The 17318-nt window shown below is 36.8% G+C and overlaps 1 protein-coding gene across 1 annotated transcript in view; it reads left to right on the top strand.

Annotated features, from left to right (window-relative positions):
- LOC121869518 (phosphatidylinositol N-acetylglucosaminyltransferase subunit A-like) overlaps nucleotides 1-17318 on the top strand; it is a 44389-nt gene that overhangs the window by 26313 nt on the left and 758 nt on the right. The window contains 4 exon segments of the mRNA XM_042370872.1: nucleotides 1869-2071; nucleotides 3436-3521; nucleotides 7752-7938; nucleotides 14115-14214. Of these exon segments, the coding sequence (XP_042226806.1) occupies nucleotides 1869-2071; nucleotides 3436-3521; nucleotides 7752-7938; nucleotides 14115-14214 (576 nt within the window).

Below are 17318 nucleotides of genomic sequence, written 5' to 3'. Positions count from 1 at the left end.
ATTGCCACACGCTGCTAGCTAGGATGAATAAATAATGTATATAAATGGAGCACATACATAATATACATACAGCTCATAATATACATACAGGCTAATCCCCGTAAAAAAAAAAAAAAACAAAGCCGTGGGAAATTAAGGTTTGTTTACATCCGGCAGTTCGGCTGCTCTCTCTCTCTGCTTTCATATTCTTATGTAGAGTAATGACGATATGTTTTCACATGTGTGCACTTACTGTACATACGCGTAGTCTCACTGGGTTTTTTTTACCTTTAATGGTTAGCTACTTACATATATTGTTCCATTTATTAACATTAAATAACATTACAGGTATTTCAAACAACCATATTAATTTTTTTATATTAATTTTACTACAGCTAAAATCAGGGTCTTATTTTCAGTTTTATATGTAGAACCAATCAGTCACTGGTTTTGTAAGCTTTAACATAAACAATGCCGGCAGCCGTCTCGTCTTCTCGTGTGTTTTAATAATCCACGTAGTATTAATAAATTGTATTGTTAATTTTGCACACACAAACATTAATTCAATAAAAACAAATTCAGAAACATTAATTAAAATATATATGAACAGTAAATAAGTGTTGCTTTCATATTCTTATGTAAAGTAATGACGATATGTTTTCACGTGTGCGCACTTACATACGCGATCTCTCTTTTTTCTTTACCATTATCGTTAGCTACTTCTATTGTTCCATTTATTAACATTAAATAACATTACTTAAAACAACCATATTAATTTTACTACAGCTACAACCAAGGTCTTATTTTCTTCAGTTTTATATGTAGAACCAGTCAGTCACTGGTTATGTAATCAACGAAAACAATGCTGTGTCATTTCCTCGTGTGTTTTAATGTTCAACGTGTTATTAATGAATTGTATTGTTCATTTTGCACACATAAACATTAATTCAATAAAAAAGACATTCAGTAATAAACAATAATGATTCTTTTGTACATAAAGAAATGACGCTGTTTACACGATTATGCACGTTGTCTGCACGTTGGCGGGCCATTCAAACCCGTCGAAATTCAAGTTTCCGCCGTCAAAATTTTTATTTATTTTTTTTTTGTGTGTTCCAATAAAATACGTTGAATTAAAAACTCGCGAAATTTGAGAAGCTACTATATGACATTTACCCCTTCAATATGTCTTCAAAGAGACCATGATGCAGAGAAATTGGTGCTAGTGCTTCCAAGCATAAGGACAAGTCACTATCTATCCAGGAAAAGGGTGAATTTTCCATGGTCCGGCACCGGTCAGGTCCCGAGGTTGCCGGACTAGAGAGGTACAACCTGTACATCCATTTTCGTAGCCAGGGTAATGGTTTTACGTTGCCTCTTCACTGCACTAGCATCAGTAGCACTTGATGGGTGCTTGGAAGCCATTTCGAATGGTTAGAGTAGAGTTTTAGAGGAAAAGCACTTAAGCACTCAGGAATGATGTGAAGTTGTAACAGAGACTGGCTCGGCGTCACTTGGGGACGCTGTGACGTTCCGCGAGTGAGGGAAGCGCACCTAGCTGAGAGAGCATAGCGCGGCCAGACAAGAATGGGTGATGCGCCGTAGAAAGTAGTTCGTGACGACGCAAAACGACGTATATCGGATCACCGGGACGTTAAACGAATTTTTGATCTCTATAGTTTAGCGACATAGTACCAAAACAATGTTAAGCGGGACGACGTTAAGCGAGGAGTTACTGTACTGTACTGTATTGAGTCTTAAGAGTAATAATTGCAGTTTATGTACAAGAAGATGGTGTGAAATATATACATTGTGGGAGAAATATTTTATAGGCACATCAATACTTATACTTTAATAACTGTATCTGAACCCAGATTATATCCTCTCAGGTGAACTTTATTATTGGAGGCGATGGACCTAAAAGAAGCATTCTTGAGGAAGTTCGAGACGAAGTGGGAAGTGAGCGTTTAAAACTTCTCGGAGCTGTGCCTCACGCTGAGGTTCATGGTGTACTGGTCAGGGGACACATCTTTCTTAATACATCACTTACGGAAGCATTCTGCATCGCAATCTGTGAAGCCGTTTGCTCTGGGTTTGTAATTATTTTTATTTGTTAGAAGTGAAAGCTATATGAGGCATTGCGTGAAGGAAGGATGAACTCACCACCTTGTCAATTTTCTGTTTTCTCTATCCCCTTGCAGGCTGAAACCTGTAGAGTGAGGTGGTGAGGTGAGCCATGGCAAAAGCGACCTTCATCCCAGGTAGTATAAGGGACAAAGTTGATGAGCAATTCCTCTATGGGTTACAACCTGCGAGGGGCGAGAGAAACCGGAAAAGTGACAAGGTTGCGAGTTGATCCTTCCTTCTCGCGACGCCTCATATGTGAATATATACAGTACTGTACAGTGACCCCTGTTTAACGAACACCTCGGTTAACGTAATTTCGATTAACGAACTGCCTTCCATAAGGATCTTCAATTCGGTTAACGAAAAAAAATTCGCTTAACGAACTTCTTACGAACCGACCTCAACATGTTTTCGCTTGCACTGACCGGGCAACCAGCTTTAGTATCAGTCCGCCAATACATTAATCGGTTCTAGGGCTTAAATTCCTTACTATTTTTGTAAATATCAAGAAGTTTATACTATTCAATAATTTTAAAAGTTTAATATTCAATTTTTTAGTCATTTTAACAATTATTGAACAAAATTGAAGGTAAAGTGACTAGTTTAATGCGCGGCATCCAGCCTCTTAACACAGCAAACAGGCGTCAGTCTCTCTCTGTTTTCACTGGAGGTAACATCTTGCTTGAGACTCTCTTCAACTAAACGCTTTTTTTCTGTGTTTCCAAGCAAATTATTGGTCATTTTGAAATATATTTTATATATTGACAATATATAATGCAGTGCAGCGTTGATTTAAAGAAAATAATCTTGAATTAAACCAGAGAGCTAAAATTTTATGGGTGAAATGGCACCATGGGGTGACTTCTCTTCCACCCCAATGCCTTCTCTTCTTCCTTCTCCTCCACCCCCATTCTAAATCCCATCATCATCATCATCATCCAGGAGCCTTCTACATACACACCTCAAAGTAAGTGAACTTTTCTACCATTTTTGTTGAATTTAGGAAATTTTCGGTGAGCTGGAACCAATTACCCAAAAACCCATTGAAACAATGGTTTCGGTTAACGAACGTTTCGGTTAACGAACGACCTTCTGGAACGGATTGAGTTCGTTAAGGGGCCACTGTACTGTACTTATTATTTAATTCTACAAGGAAGCAGGTTACCTACTTGGGGTACCCAGTGGTCTTATATTACTTGCAACTGCCAAGAAGTAGAGTACCATTGCTTTTTTTTTCTTGGATTTTGTTATTGATGTCAGATTTATTGATTATCAGGATATTTTATCCATTTTTACCATAAAGCTATAGTTTTTTGTCTCTTTTAATAGGTTACAAGTAGTGAGTACAAATGTTGGTGGTATCCCAGAGGTTCTGCCATCTCACCTCATCCTCCTTGCTTATCCAACTGTACAGAGTAAGTTGTATGTACCAGTACTTATATGTGTGTAATTATTTCAATACAGTACAGGGTTCTAGTTATGAGTTTTAGGACATTAGTCACTTCTGCAAAGCATTCATTTTGACCTGTGATTATAACCAGTTGAACTGAAACCAAGAACAGCCAGTCAATCAAGGGGCTGTATTCAAGAACATTGAGTGTAGGGCATCCTTATAGGCAATGTCTACATTTGGTATTCAAGAAGTGTAAAGAAAGCCCACAGTGTGGTGAATGCCAACAGATATTTGTAGTATTTCCTATGGATTACTGGAATGTTCATGAGAAGTGGGAAGGCATCCCAGGAACAAGTCCTCTGAAAAAATACATTCATAATTTAAGCATTTACTACCATCTATATGTAGTATGTGTGAATATACAGTACTGTACATAATAAAAAACAAATTTTTTATAGTAATAAGAGAACTTTGACAAACTTTTATTTATATTGAGACAGTTTATCTAGCCATAAAAATAGAGATACAGAGTGGATAATATTAACAATACAGGTGCTCCTGTACTTAAGAATGTTCAACTTACAAACTTTCAGAGATACAAACATCATCACTGATGAGGGTTACCTGCCAGAACAGGTGTTTAATGTGGATGAGACTAGATTATTTTGAAGAAAATTCCAGATAGAACAAACATTACCTAAGAGGAGAAAAGTGAGCCAGGTTTTAAGGCTGTATTAAAGGGTATATCTGTACTAAATATAAATCTTTTAATTTTTTACAATATGTTTGGTATCTACAAGAGTAAAGTTGGACTTACAAACAAGCCTCAGGAACGTAACTTGTTCATAAGTAGAGGAGCACCTGTATTGACATGATTGATTTATTGAATTGGTATTATTTACAATTTTTGTACTAGAACATTTAGATAACATTTAGGTCATTCTTTACTGCTTGAGGAGTAATTTCTGTATGCTTTAAGGTGCAATTTGCATGTACTATACAGTATATGAATTATACAGTATTTGGGGAAATAATATAAATTTCTCTGGGCATGAATGATTCAAAATTAATCTGCTTACAAAATGATGAACCAAAGTTTATCTAATACCCCGTACACCAGGATAGATGGTCTACACCAGTTAATTGAATTGGAAGTGGCTACTTCGCTGGGACTTCCTGGCTGGGCAGACTGGAGGTTATGTAGTGGAGATGTTAAGTTAGGTAGGAAAAGTCATGTAAACCTGATATATGAGTTGTTAGGTTTGGTTCCGTAGGTTCATTTGGTTTTAAATTTTTGTTGGGTTAGGGATGTTAAAAATGGATTCCTTCACAATATTTGGGATATTTTTAAGAAAGGGAATAATTTTTCTTCTATTGGAAAGTTTTGTAATGTTGCTCATTAACCTGCGGCACCTTTTGTAAAATTTTACGGGGGTTAATTTTTTAATTTTTAGTAATTTTTAAGTTAGGATAACAATAGGTTCTTCATATGCAGAATTTGATTCAGAATCAATTTTCTCATGTGGTATTTCTTATGCAAATTGACATTCACGGAGGTGAATGTTAATTTGCCAATTTACCAATTTGCCAATACATTCAACCCTCACTTTATGCGGTTAATGTAACCCACAGGGTACCGCGGAAAGTGAGAAACGCGTAAAGTGAATAACATATTCGATTAAATGAAATAGAGACCAGCTGACCCCCAATACTCCACTTTTTCCAACACAATACCTTTCTTCTAGTAAAAATAACATCTTAATTTTATGATGGTACATGCACACAATTAATACTTAAGAGAAATAGAGAAATACAGTCGCCAAGTTAATGTCCATTCAAATAATGGACTCAACTCCCTCCCCCTCTTCTCACACTACACTCGCTGGCTCTTCCCTCTCTCAGAAATTTTTGGGGGAAAACCAGGTATAGTAATAAATAATACCTCAAACTAAAGTTAGGATAATATAATTGACATTGCTGGATTCCTTGTAAGACCAGGAATATTTTGAATGTAAATGTCATATATTTTGCACAAAAGATAACATATTTACTCAGAGTAAACATTATATCTAAAATTTGTATGTCTAATGCAAAATGTATGATGTTTATATTCAAAATGATCATCAAATTGTAAGAATTCCAGCAATGTAAATTATATTCTGGCCGGGTAATTTGTATGAATTTTATGAGCTAAAACAAATATCTTCAGTTAATAAAAAAAAATATTCTTCATGACACTATCTGTCAATCAAAGTACCCCACCTTGCCTTCCCCCCTCTTCCAACCGGCCAGATGGTAGGTCCGTCCCAACCGTCCCCCCCACCCCCCACCAACCCTCCCTTCAAGAGAAAGGTTGGGTGAAAAAACTAGATTTTAACATTTAGTATTAAATAATACCTCAGATTAAGTTAGGATAATATAATTGACATTGCTGGATTCTTTGTAAAACCAGGAATATTTTGAATATAAATGTCATATATTTTGCACAAAAGATAACATATTTACTCAGAGTAAACATTATATCTAAAATTTGTATGTCTAATGCAAAATCTATGATGTTTATATTCAAAATGATCATCAAATTGTAAGAATTCCAGCAATGTAAATTATATTCTGGCCTGGTAATTTGTATGAATTTTATGAGCTAAAACAAATATCTTCAGTTAATAAAAAAAAAATATTCTTCACACGTGCCAGGTGGTCGGTCGCCGGTCCCCTCCTCCCTCCCACCCCCCTCCTCCCTCCCACCCCCCACCAACCCTCCCTACCAGATGAATGTGTGGGAATACCAGACTGTTTACCTTTTTAGTAATAAATAATAAATCAGACTAAAGTTAGGATAATATAATTGACATTGCTGGATTCCTTGTAAGACCAGGAATATTTTGAATATAAATGTCATATATTTTGCACAAAAGATAACATATTTACTCAGAGTAAACATTATATCTAAAATTTGTATGTCTAATGCAAAATCTATGATGTTTATATTCAAAATGATCATCAAATTGTAAGAATTCCAGCAATGTAAATTATATTCTGGCCGGATAATTTGTATGAATTTTATGAGCTAAATAAAAAAATTATACTTCACCCGCGTAAAGGGGTACACCCACCGCGGAATGTGAGCATCCTGGGTTCTGGCAGGGCACCGTGTAAACGTGGAAACGCGGAATGTGGGACCGCGTAAAGTGAGGGTTGACTGTAGCTGAAAAGACTGCTTCTTTTCAAGTGTTGGCAGCCCTGGAGCAAGGTGCATGATTTGGATGATGTAGTTTATGCACAACACTGATGGTGTAGGTATTCTCTATGGTAGCGATTCCTAATAGGGATACCCTATGCTCCACGTTATTGAATACCAAAGTTTAATCCTCATATCTGAGGGTTGATGACCATGGCTTTCCACTCTCAATGCAGTATTTTGGGACTGTCTTTACTAGTGCTCCCAGATTTTGTTTATCTCTCCAAGAATTCAGCTTTTATTTTCATTCATCCATCCCAGTTTCTGTCTTCCCCTGGCTTTCCATAGAACAATAAAATCTCAGAAATATGCGGGGTGGCATTTGTTTGGCTTATACACACTTTCAAACTGAATAACATAAAGAAACAATTATACTTCTTGACAAACATCTAGCAAAATAAAATGCATATTAAATTGGCATTAACTTGAATTATATGTTTAAATTTTCACAAGAAAATGAATGTATACCAAGTACAGAATAAGTTATCTGTTGCCTCTAGTTTCTATCTGCCCCAGAATTCCTAACTGACACACACTACCTCACATCATGTGCACCAATCGTGCATCCTCTCAAATCATCCCAAAATGCTCATGGTAGTTTATGTACAGTTTAGAGTTGGTTTAAGTGCTGAGGCATAGAAATTAACAACAGAAATGAATGTTTACAGTTTATCGAATGTATGTATACAGTACAACAATTGAGGACACTTTTTACATTTATTGCTGCAAACTTTGGGTCAGTACAGTATGTGTTCTTAACTTCTTACTCGCTGATTTAACATTAGAGTAAGAAGTCTCAGGTTAGGTATACTGTATTAATTGTCACTGTATATAGTTATGTTCATTTTGTTTTGTTTTGTCATTTAGGCTCCCAGAATACTGGTTCCTGAAGGTATACATAGCTATAAAAAATGAGTACAGTACTGTACTGTATTGAGTCCTTTCTTTTACATGGTGTAGTCTTCTATTATTTAAAGTGTACATTGTACGTCCAAGATTCACCAATTCCAGGCTTGACTCAAAAATTGGAATTAGCCATTAAACGGGAGGTGACCGGAGAAGGACTTGACCCTTGGGTGATGCATGAAGAGATGAAAAACATATACCTGTGGTCAGATGTAGTGCAGAGGACAGAAGTAATATACGACCAAGTGCATCTGGAAGAGTCTAGTGCTGACCTTGTTCACCGTATACCAAGGTAATATCTCATATGAGGCACTCTGCACCATAATCTGCTAAGTAATTAAACTGGTTTCTCTGTTAGCACAGTACAGTAGAACGTCGACCCAAGAGAGGTCGCTTTAAACTGTATTTGCACTAAATCAAAGTGTTGTTTCAATGGAATAATTTAGTTTGGTACTTGAGAGAATCACAAAACACTGTAAAGACTGACAGTCTACCCAGATGCACCTCAGTCCATCTCCTAGAATAAACAAAACATTGTTTTTTGTAGTATTATGTTAAAACAAACACTCATAAATCAACACAGCTAAAATTATGGGATTTAAAATGGTCTGTTTACAGGCTAGGAAGATTGGGGGGGGGGGTGTAACTTTTAGTTTTCTCTTATAAAATGTCACTGAACTGACCTGGGAGAATATAGTTAACATTCTTATAAGATCGTGATTAATTTGAATATAAACATGCTATAGCTCTCATTAGACATACAAATTTTAGTTCTAATTTAAGAATTTTACTACAAAGAGCAAAAATTTTTATCTCTTGTGCAAAATATATGACGTTTATATTCAAATTATTCGCTGTCTTGCAAGGATTCCAGCTATTCAAATTATATTCTCCTAACTTTAGTCTGTGACATTATAAAAGATAAAAACTTTAAGCCTAAAACACCAAACCCTGGCTGGGGGGGGTGTTGACAGTGACACGTTTGACAGTTGGCACCAAAGGTCTAGTGAAGTATTTATTTGTTTATTTATGTCCTTTAGATTGAGTTTTTGTTTTTTTGCTTATAAAATGTCACAGAAGTGACCGGGGAGAAAATAATTTACATTGCTGGCATTCTTATAAGATAGTGATTAATGACAAAAATTTTAGTAATCATTTAGTACATTATTTTGAGTACATGTAGAGTACACCTTTGCCCTTAGGACAGTGTAGCGTGCCCCGAGAAACATTAGGTGCAAAATTTTAAATATGATGCGCCAGATTGGCTCGCTCAAAATAGGAAAGATCCGCTTTAAATTAAAACATTGTCCTTAATTGTGGGTGTCGCTTTAAATCAATAATTTTAAATTGAATCACTTTAAATCAACGTTCTACTGTACTGAAATTTTACCATTTTAAGTAAATGATGTCATGGTAGCACATCTCTGTACAGTTGATTCAAGTTAAAATTCTTATGTGGTGCTTCTTCATAATACAGTATTATTTTTATGTGGTACTTCTTAAAAATTCATCCCCATTAGCCGGAATCCCTCAAACCTATAACTCTCTGATAGCCGAAATTGAAATTTGCTTGGAAAATCATTCCCAAAGCCAGAATTTTCCGGAAAATTCCGGGGATGAGGGATTTTTTTCCAGCTTTGAGATATGAAATAATGTATCACTCTGGAACTTCCGAAAACATTTTTCCGTTACTCGGAAAATTCTGGGGATGATGGATTTTTCCCATCTTTGAGAGAGTCGTCTCGTTACCCGGAATATCTCATTCCCGGAAGTGCTCTGCACCAATTGTTCCAGCTAATGGATATATCACTGTACAGGCATCCCCCGCGTTACGGAAGGGTTGCGTCCCTGGAAAATTGACCGTATCGCAAAATTCCGTAACGCGAAACCTATTTTCCCATTGACTTCCATTATAAAACTGGAGATGCGTTCCTAAGGAATTTTTTTGGCCCAAAAAAAGTAATTCAAGCACTTTTATGAATGAAAATAAACATTTACTGTATAAACACATACAATACAGTACATTAAATAATTTATGATATACCTTCTTAAAACATCAAGTTTAATATCCAATGTAATACCTTTGCGGCTTGTTTTTTGCACTACTGCGGTCACTTCCACTTGATGGCCTCTTTCCAGTCATCTTGAATAAAGGTAATGCACTGTACTGTACTTACTGTATGTTTGTAAAAGTTAAATCCAACTGCTGGGGCGAGAAACATGCGTGCACACTGGATGTAAACAATGGAGTGACTCCGCGTGGCGATGCCATGCTTGGCGGTAGCAAACACCAAGAAATCCACACCAAACAAATTATAATTAAAAAAAAAAATTATATAGTGATTTTTTTTTTAATTGTTAAAATTTACCCCAATTTCCGTAAGGGCGGATTTACGGGCCGTATTGCAAAATTATTGGTCATAATTTACAAATTCCGTAAGAGCGAAATTCCGCAACCCAGGGTTCCGTAACGCGGGGGATGCCTGTACAGTACTGTATTTATAATTTTTATGTGGTACTCCTTCATAATATAATTTTTGTGTGGTGCTTCATAATATAATTCTCCTGTGGTGCTTCATAATATAGTACAGGCAGTCCCCGACTTACGACGGGGTTAGGAACCCAAAACCAGGTTGTACGTCGAATTGGCCGCAAGTCGAAAATGCAAAAATAATACATAGAAAGTCTAAAATGGGTGTTTCTTTTTCTTCTCAGCACCACAAAACTCTCACTTTTAAGCTTGCCAGCATATTTTAAATGGAATTACAAAAAAAAATTTTGTCAGTACACAGCGCAATCACTAACGTTGGGACTCGAAAATACGTACAGTAATACCCCGATTTACGCGGTTCCTGTTAACGTGTTTCCACATTTACGCAGTACCACGCCAGAACCAGAATTTCCACTTTACGTGGTGCATCTACTCATATACGCGGGAAGCGGCGCGGGCAGGGTGCGCACAAGGTCGCCCAGTCGTCAAAACATTACCAAGTTCTTCACCCGCCACCCACCACAGCCGGCCCAAGTCAGTGATAGTGAGGATATGGACTTATATGGACTTTGAGGGGTTTGGCAAAGAGGCCCTGCAAGCCTCTGTGGTGGATAGTGATACAATTGATACAAGTGATACATGTGAGGGCCAATAATCTGCCCTCTGCCTCAGAACCAACCCCCCATCCCCGTGTGCCCAGCCATCTTTTCTACTAATGTTAGTGTTAAAAAACCCTAATATTATTGGTATTTCTCTTAATTATTAATTGTGTGTGCATACCAGCATAAAATTAAGAAGTTATTTTTACTACAACGTAGGTATTGTGTCTGAAAAAGTGGAGTTTGGGGGTCGGCCCAGTCTCTATTTCAATTAATCCCATATGTTCTGTTGTTCCATTTCCGCGTTTCCCGTTTTACGCGGGTTCAATTGACCGCGCAAATCGGGGTATTACTGTAATTTTAAAATTTTTGGGTACGACTGGGGCGGTCGTATGTCCGGGTGGTCGTAAGTCGAGTAGGTCGTAAGTCGAGGAGTACCTGTATAATTCTTATGTGGTACTGTACTTCATAATATAATTCTTATGTGGTACTGTACTTCATAATGTAATTCTTATGTGGTGCTGCCTCATAATATAATTCTTATGTGGTACTGTACTTCATAATATAATGTTTATGTGGTACCGTGCTTCATAATATAATTCTTATGTGGTACTGTGCTTCATAATATAATTTTTATGTGGGACTGCACTGCTTCATAATATAATTTTTATGTGGTACTGTACTTCATAATATAATTCTTATGTGGTACTGTGCTTCATAATATAATTTTTATGTGGGACTGCACTGCTTCATAATATAATTTTTATGTGGTACTGTACTTCATAATATAATTCTTATGTGGTGCTGCCTCATAATATAATTCTTATGTGGTACTGTACTTCATAATTTAATTCTTATGTGGTACTGTACTTCATAATATAATTTTTATGTGGTACTGTACTGCTTCATAATATAATTTATATGTGGTATTTCTTCATAATATAATTTTCATAATTGATATTGTATTCCCACTGTTATAATCTTATGTATTAAACTGTCCAAAGCTTTAGTTGTGATAAACAAGCATCAAGCCTCTGTATGTAGTCAGTTTTTGCATTGAACTCAGCTTTTAAGATGCTTTAACGCTTAAACAACTGGTGCTTTTTTGTGTAGACTATTAAGTCTGACTGGGAAAAAATGAGGGTTTAAAAAAATTGGTAAAAATATCACATTTTCTTATAAATAAAAAGGACAAGTTTTGCTCTTTGTTATCATATTTCTTCAAGAGCAACAGCTAGTGAGAGACATGAACAATGGCAGGGAATATAATGTGTATGCAACGAGGAGGGAGGTAGGGGAAGTGTTGCCACGTGTACCAGCTGTGGAACTGTTTTTAATATATTATTTTGTGATCAGCCTTTCATAGTGTACAATTCATCATGAATAATATGTCAGTAATATAAAAAATACAATACTGTATACAATTTGACGTAATAATAAATGGATAAGCTGCATCAGAAGGCATCAATCTTCTGCAATATTTCAAGCTAATTATATTTTTTTGTAAGGCAGAAACCATTTACTGTACTATGATGAAAATAAGATCAAGCAAGGTATGAAGATGAAAATCATCATATTTTTTTATTATAATTATGGAGACAGAGACTTGATAAGGCTGGGCTTACGAGGAATGTGGATTTGAGTCTTGACAATGCTGTCGGTATCTGTCTTCCAAAACACCCGTGTCCTCAGATAGTCGTATTTCTTTCAGTGATCTTAAAGAACATAATTATGGGCATGGGGCATCAACATGGTAAGGGTGAAGAAATAGCCAACGTTTATTCACGATGGTGTTGTACAATTGTTTTCGCATGGAAGTCCCATAACACCCCAGGATCAATGTCCTTGATGCAAGACTGAACAAAACAGGAATCCTCCACAAGAACAATACTGTATAGCTAACAATGTTGCATTCACTGAAATGTGAGGTAGAATTCACAAAGTTTTTGGTAATTAAAGGCGTTTATTGTAAGGCGTTTTCGATGCACGGATTTGCTGACGCGTTGGCTATTTTGTATGTGCAGACGCTGCATGACACATTCAGAGAGAAAAGCTAACACCTCGATCAGGCGTTAGCCTTGTGCAGCGCCCAAGCGGCCCAAATAGCTAACAACCAATCAGCGATTTTTTCCACTGAAAATACGCAGATCATCGCAAGAAATACGCACTGATGGGCGCGATAGGAGCCTGAACATCACTAAAGAAATCAGACCAACGCACTGCCTGATTTGAAGCACGAAGCACAAATTTACTGATGGCATCCAAAGCCTTCACAGGGGTCATGGCCCCCACTGAGTTGTAGTGAACCTTGCATCCAAGACACGCTGGAGAGCAGGAACGCAAAAGAGGTGGATAAATAGGACAGCGTCAGCATCTGGCCACTTGTTGAGCTGCAACCAGCACTCAGTTGAGCGCCTCCAGGACCGGAAGGCTGCTGAGGACATCTCCAGGTCACATTTCTCAGTCGCTGCGGCCGTAGAGACTCGTGGCTGAGATGAGTTGGCGTGGGGCTGACAGCGATGCCAAACTTGAATGCAGCGAGACAATGGCTTGCTGTTGTAACATTAGCACTGACTGGGCCAGCATTGCCGGTGTCGCCAAAGAAAGGTGGCTACGGTGGATCCTGGCAGGCGTTGAGAACCCCGGACGGCATGAGAGCGGCATCTTGAGGTTTTGGTTCACAGCTAAACTCACTGCGCCATGTTAGGTGTTTTCTTGAAGGAAAGGAGAAACACCGTGTAGTGGCCGGAAACTTTAATATGGAGATCCGTACTCTATGACTGACAGACGATAACTGGCGCCGCCATCTCTGCTACCAGGGGTTGCCTGGTAGTGCAACATAATAATGATAATGTATACATCTTACACTTTAACTTTCATCTTTATTCAAGACAATTTCAGAAAATTCTCTCGATTTTCGACCTTTGAAATTTTTTTCCTAAAGCTGGAAATTTTTGGAAAATTCCGGCTTTGGGATTGATTTTCTGAGTAAGTTTCAATTCCGGCTATCGGAGAGTTCCGGGTTTAGGGATTCCGGCTAACGGAGATACAGTGTATTATTATTATTATTATTATTATTTTTATTATCATCATCATCGTCATCGTCATTGTTTGTTGTTGTTGTTGTTGTTGTTGTTGTTGTTGTATTTTTGTCCCCAGGCCCCAATGCGGGTCATTGACCTGTGCCCAGGTGGGCTAATCCTGAGAAAAAAAAGAAAAGAATCATAACATTATTCCTCCCCAGGCATGATATGAGACTTGACAAACTCTGGTGCACTCATAGTAAGGTGTCCTTAGTACTCATAGTACTGTATCTCATTTACTCTCTGAGTACTGTAGTCACATTTACTGTACTGTATATTTATTTTTGTACTGCAGATACAAGAAATGTGGCCTTTTAGCAGGGTGGTTTATGATGTTCCTCGTAACACTACAGTTCCTGCTGCTCAAGATTTGTGACAGACTCTGGCCGGCCAAAGTGAGCTTTACAGTATACTGTCATCATGGATGATTACTGCTAATTGTTAGCTTCATGTGGTGATGTCCTTGTCTTTACCACCTTAAGTACAGTACCATAGTAAATTAGCCTTTAATGTAAGTTATCTTAGATTACTATGCAGTGCCGGATTAACCATGAGGCACTTGAGGCACTGGCCCCCAAGTCCAAACATTCTCGAAGTTGAAGCATATAAAGCATGAACTTCGTTAAACGATGTCTTAGCAATGTCTCAATTTTCTGTCTCTTATGAACATTGAATGTGTTATTTTGCAGAAGCTTAATATTGATGAAATCATTGATAAATTTTAGTCTATTTTGTTCTTGCTTTATATATATACCTTGAGGGTAGAGGGCCCCAAGTTGATCTGTGCCTCAGGCCCCTATTAAGCTTAATCCGGCCCTGTTACTATGACTTATTCCTATTGCCTTGAGTAAGATTACTGTAAGTGTCTGCTTCATTTACACTGAACGAAAAAACCATCATCTCAGATTTGGATGAATGTATCCTGGAATACTTGAACCTTCAGACACAGTCTTGGGGAACTTCTGAACAGTTGTTGGGCCTGGAGAGAACTGATCCTGAGTTTCCAGGGTTCCACCATTGTTCGTTTATCATGACTGGGAAATATATAATTTACCACATTAACCACTTTGGGATGCTTCCAACCATGATAGTTTTGTTGTAACCATATACCGTATATACTCGTCTATAACCCCCCTTCGTATATAGGTCGACCCCGATTTTATGACCAAGAAATCGTTAATTTATGATATTCCTCGTTTATAGGTCGACCCAAGTTTTTGAGGGTAAAGGAACAACAAAACCTTCAGAGAAACACTACGTCCTATAAACTTGTTTACCATTTATTATCACGACACTGTACACTGAAACGCGGGTAGTTTCAACAAAAATATTGTATATTTCCATTCAAGTATTTATTCAAGTCAATTAGGAGGGAATGTTATTGTAATACAACAGTTTTTTAACTAAACCATTCGAAAAGTGATTACGGTAACATCTTTTGAACGAAAGAAAGCCAGTCATTGTTTTCATCACGATTTTATCCCACTTTCCACTGTAATACGTACGTCATTTCAGCAAAAAATATTACATTTCCGTGAATGTATTATATCAAGCACAGTATAAATAGAATATCATTGTAATATAACAGAATTTTATCCGAAAACTATTAAAAAAACGAATAACATCTCGAGAACATCGGAAGCTTAGGTAAAGTCTTTTGTTTTCGACATGTATTTTATCCTATTTTACATTGAAATACATCACGTTTCAGCAAAACTACTATTTATTTCCGAGAATATATTTATTCAGGCGCAGTTTAGGTAAAATATACGTGTGATGTAACAGTTTTTTAACTGAAAACGATTCGAACACGTGTACCCTCTAGCCCTGTTCAAGGAGAGGACTGGGAGAAGCTGTTTGGTGCTGCAGACGATGACAAAGAAAATGATTTTGGTGGATTTTAATGAAAATATTCAGAAATATGGTATCGTAATATTTATTCAAGTCAATTAGGATATTATTGTAATACAATACAACAGTTTTTTAACTAAACCATTCGAAAAGTGATTACGGTAACATCTTTTGAACGAAACAAAGCGAAAGTCATTGTTTTCATCACAATTTTATCCCACTTTCCACTGTAATACGTATGTCATTTCAGCAAAAAATATTACATTTCCGTGAAGGTATTATATCAACCACAGTATGAATAGAATATCACTAATATAACAGTATTTTAACCGAAAACTATTAAAAATACGAGTAACATATCTTGAACATCGGAAGGTTAGGTAAAGTCTTTTGTTTTCTGCATGTAGTCTATCCAAATTTACATTGAAATACATCACGTTTCAGCAAAACTACTATTTATTTCTGAGAATATGGAAATGTAATATTTTTGCTGAAATGACGTACGTATTCAGTGGAAAGTGGGATAAAATCGTGACAAAAACAATGACTCGCTTTCTTTCGTTCAAAAGATGTTACCGTAATCGCTTTTCGAATGGTTTTCAGTTAAAAACTGTTATATTACAATAATATTCTATCCTAATTCACTTGTGATGTAAAAGTTTTTTAACTGAAAACGATTCGAAAAACACGTGTACCGTCTAACTGATACGGCAGAGCCCTGGTCGCGAAGGCTTTGTGTTTGCATCGGCCCTTCTTAAGCAGCTTTTAATTTTAGCGTACGTTGAAATTGTGTTTACCGGTGTATTCTTATTTTCTTGCTTCTTATTTTCCAGAAATATGACAAGATTTTATATAATACAATGTTACGGTACTTTTAATTTACAAGTATTCATTTTTAAAAATACAGAACACCAAACAAATACTAGTACGGATATTTGCGTGACTCTCCCGCCAAAAAAGACCAAACAGCTGGTACTCTCTCCCTCAGCCCTACCAAAAATAGCCCAACATCTTTCTTGTTTATTCTCTTCCAATTTCTCACTTTAACTGGTATTTTTTACTTCATATTGCCTACATCAGATAAACTACAGTAATTGAGGTTAGATATTGTTATAAATTTGATTACCGGGTCCTGGCAGGTACCGTTAGAACCACCTGACCCTACCAACAATGTTGCATTTTTTTTTTTTACATTTTTGGTGTCTCCATTTGTTAATTTTTTTTCTGTGGGGTTTGCACAATAGTATACTGTTTTACCTAAAGTATTGTAAAACGATTTGGGAAAAGAAATACTCGGTAACTTAAAATTTTAAAAGGAAAATTTTGAAACTGGCAACTGTGTGTAGATGACCTGACTCACATCATATTGATGTTTCAAATTTAATTAACAAAAATTTATGTATCTATAAATAAACTTTTAAAAATGAATACTTTATGTTCTACATACTCCTGTGCATACCATACCATGCATTTGGCTACTTTGGGCTTGCTATGATGACGCAAGAGATCTGCCCTGGCAACTGTACCGACACTCACAGCGGGTGGTGCGTTGGTGCGTCGTTTCCATTGTTTACTGGTAGTTACTGGTAAATATTTTTCAACCTAACGAAACTATTACCCGTATAGAGGTCGACCCCCAACTTTTTGC

Source organism: Homarus americanus, unplaced genomic scaffold (assembly GCF_018991925.1).
Source record: "Homarus americanus isolate GMGI-L3 unplaced genomic scaffold, GMGI_Hamer_2.0 scaffold23578, whole genome shotgun sequence".
In the NCBI taxonomy this organism is placed as follows: domain Eukaryota; kingdom Metazoa; phylum Arthropoda; class Malacostraca; order Decapoda; family Nephropidae; genus Homarus; species Homarus americanus.
Note: the sequence above shows the minus strand (reverse complement) of the source record. Positions and strands in the feature narration are given on the sequence as shown.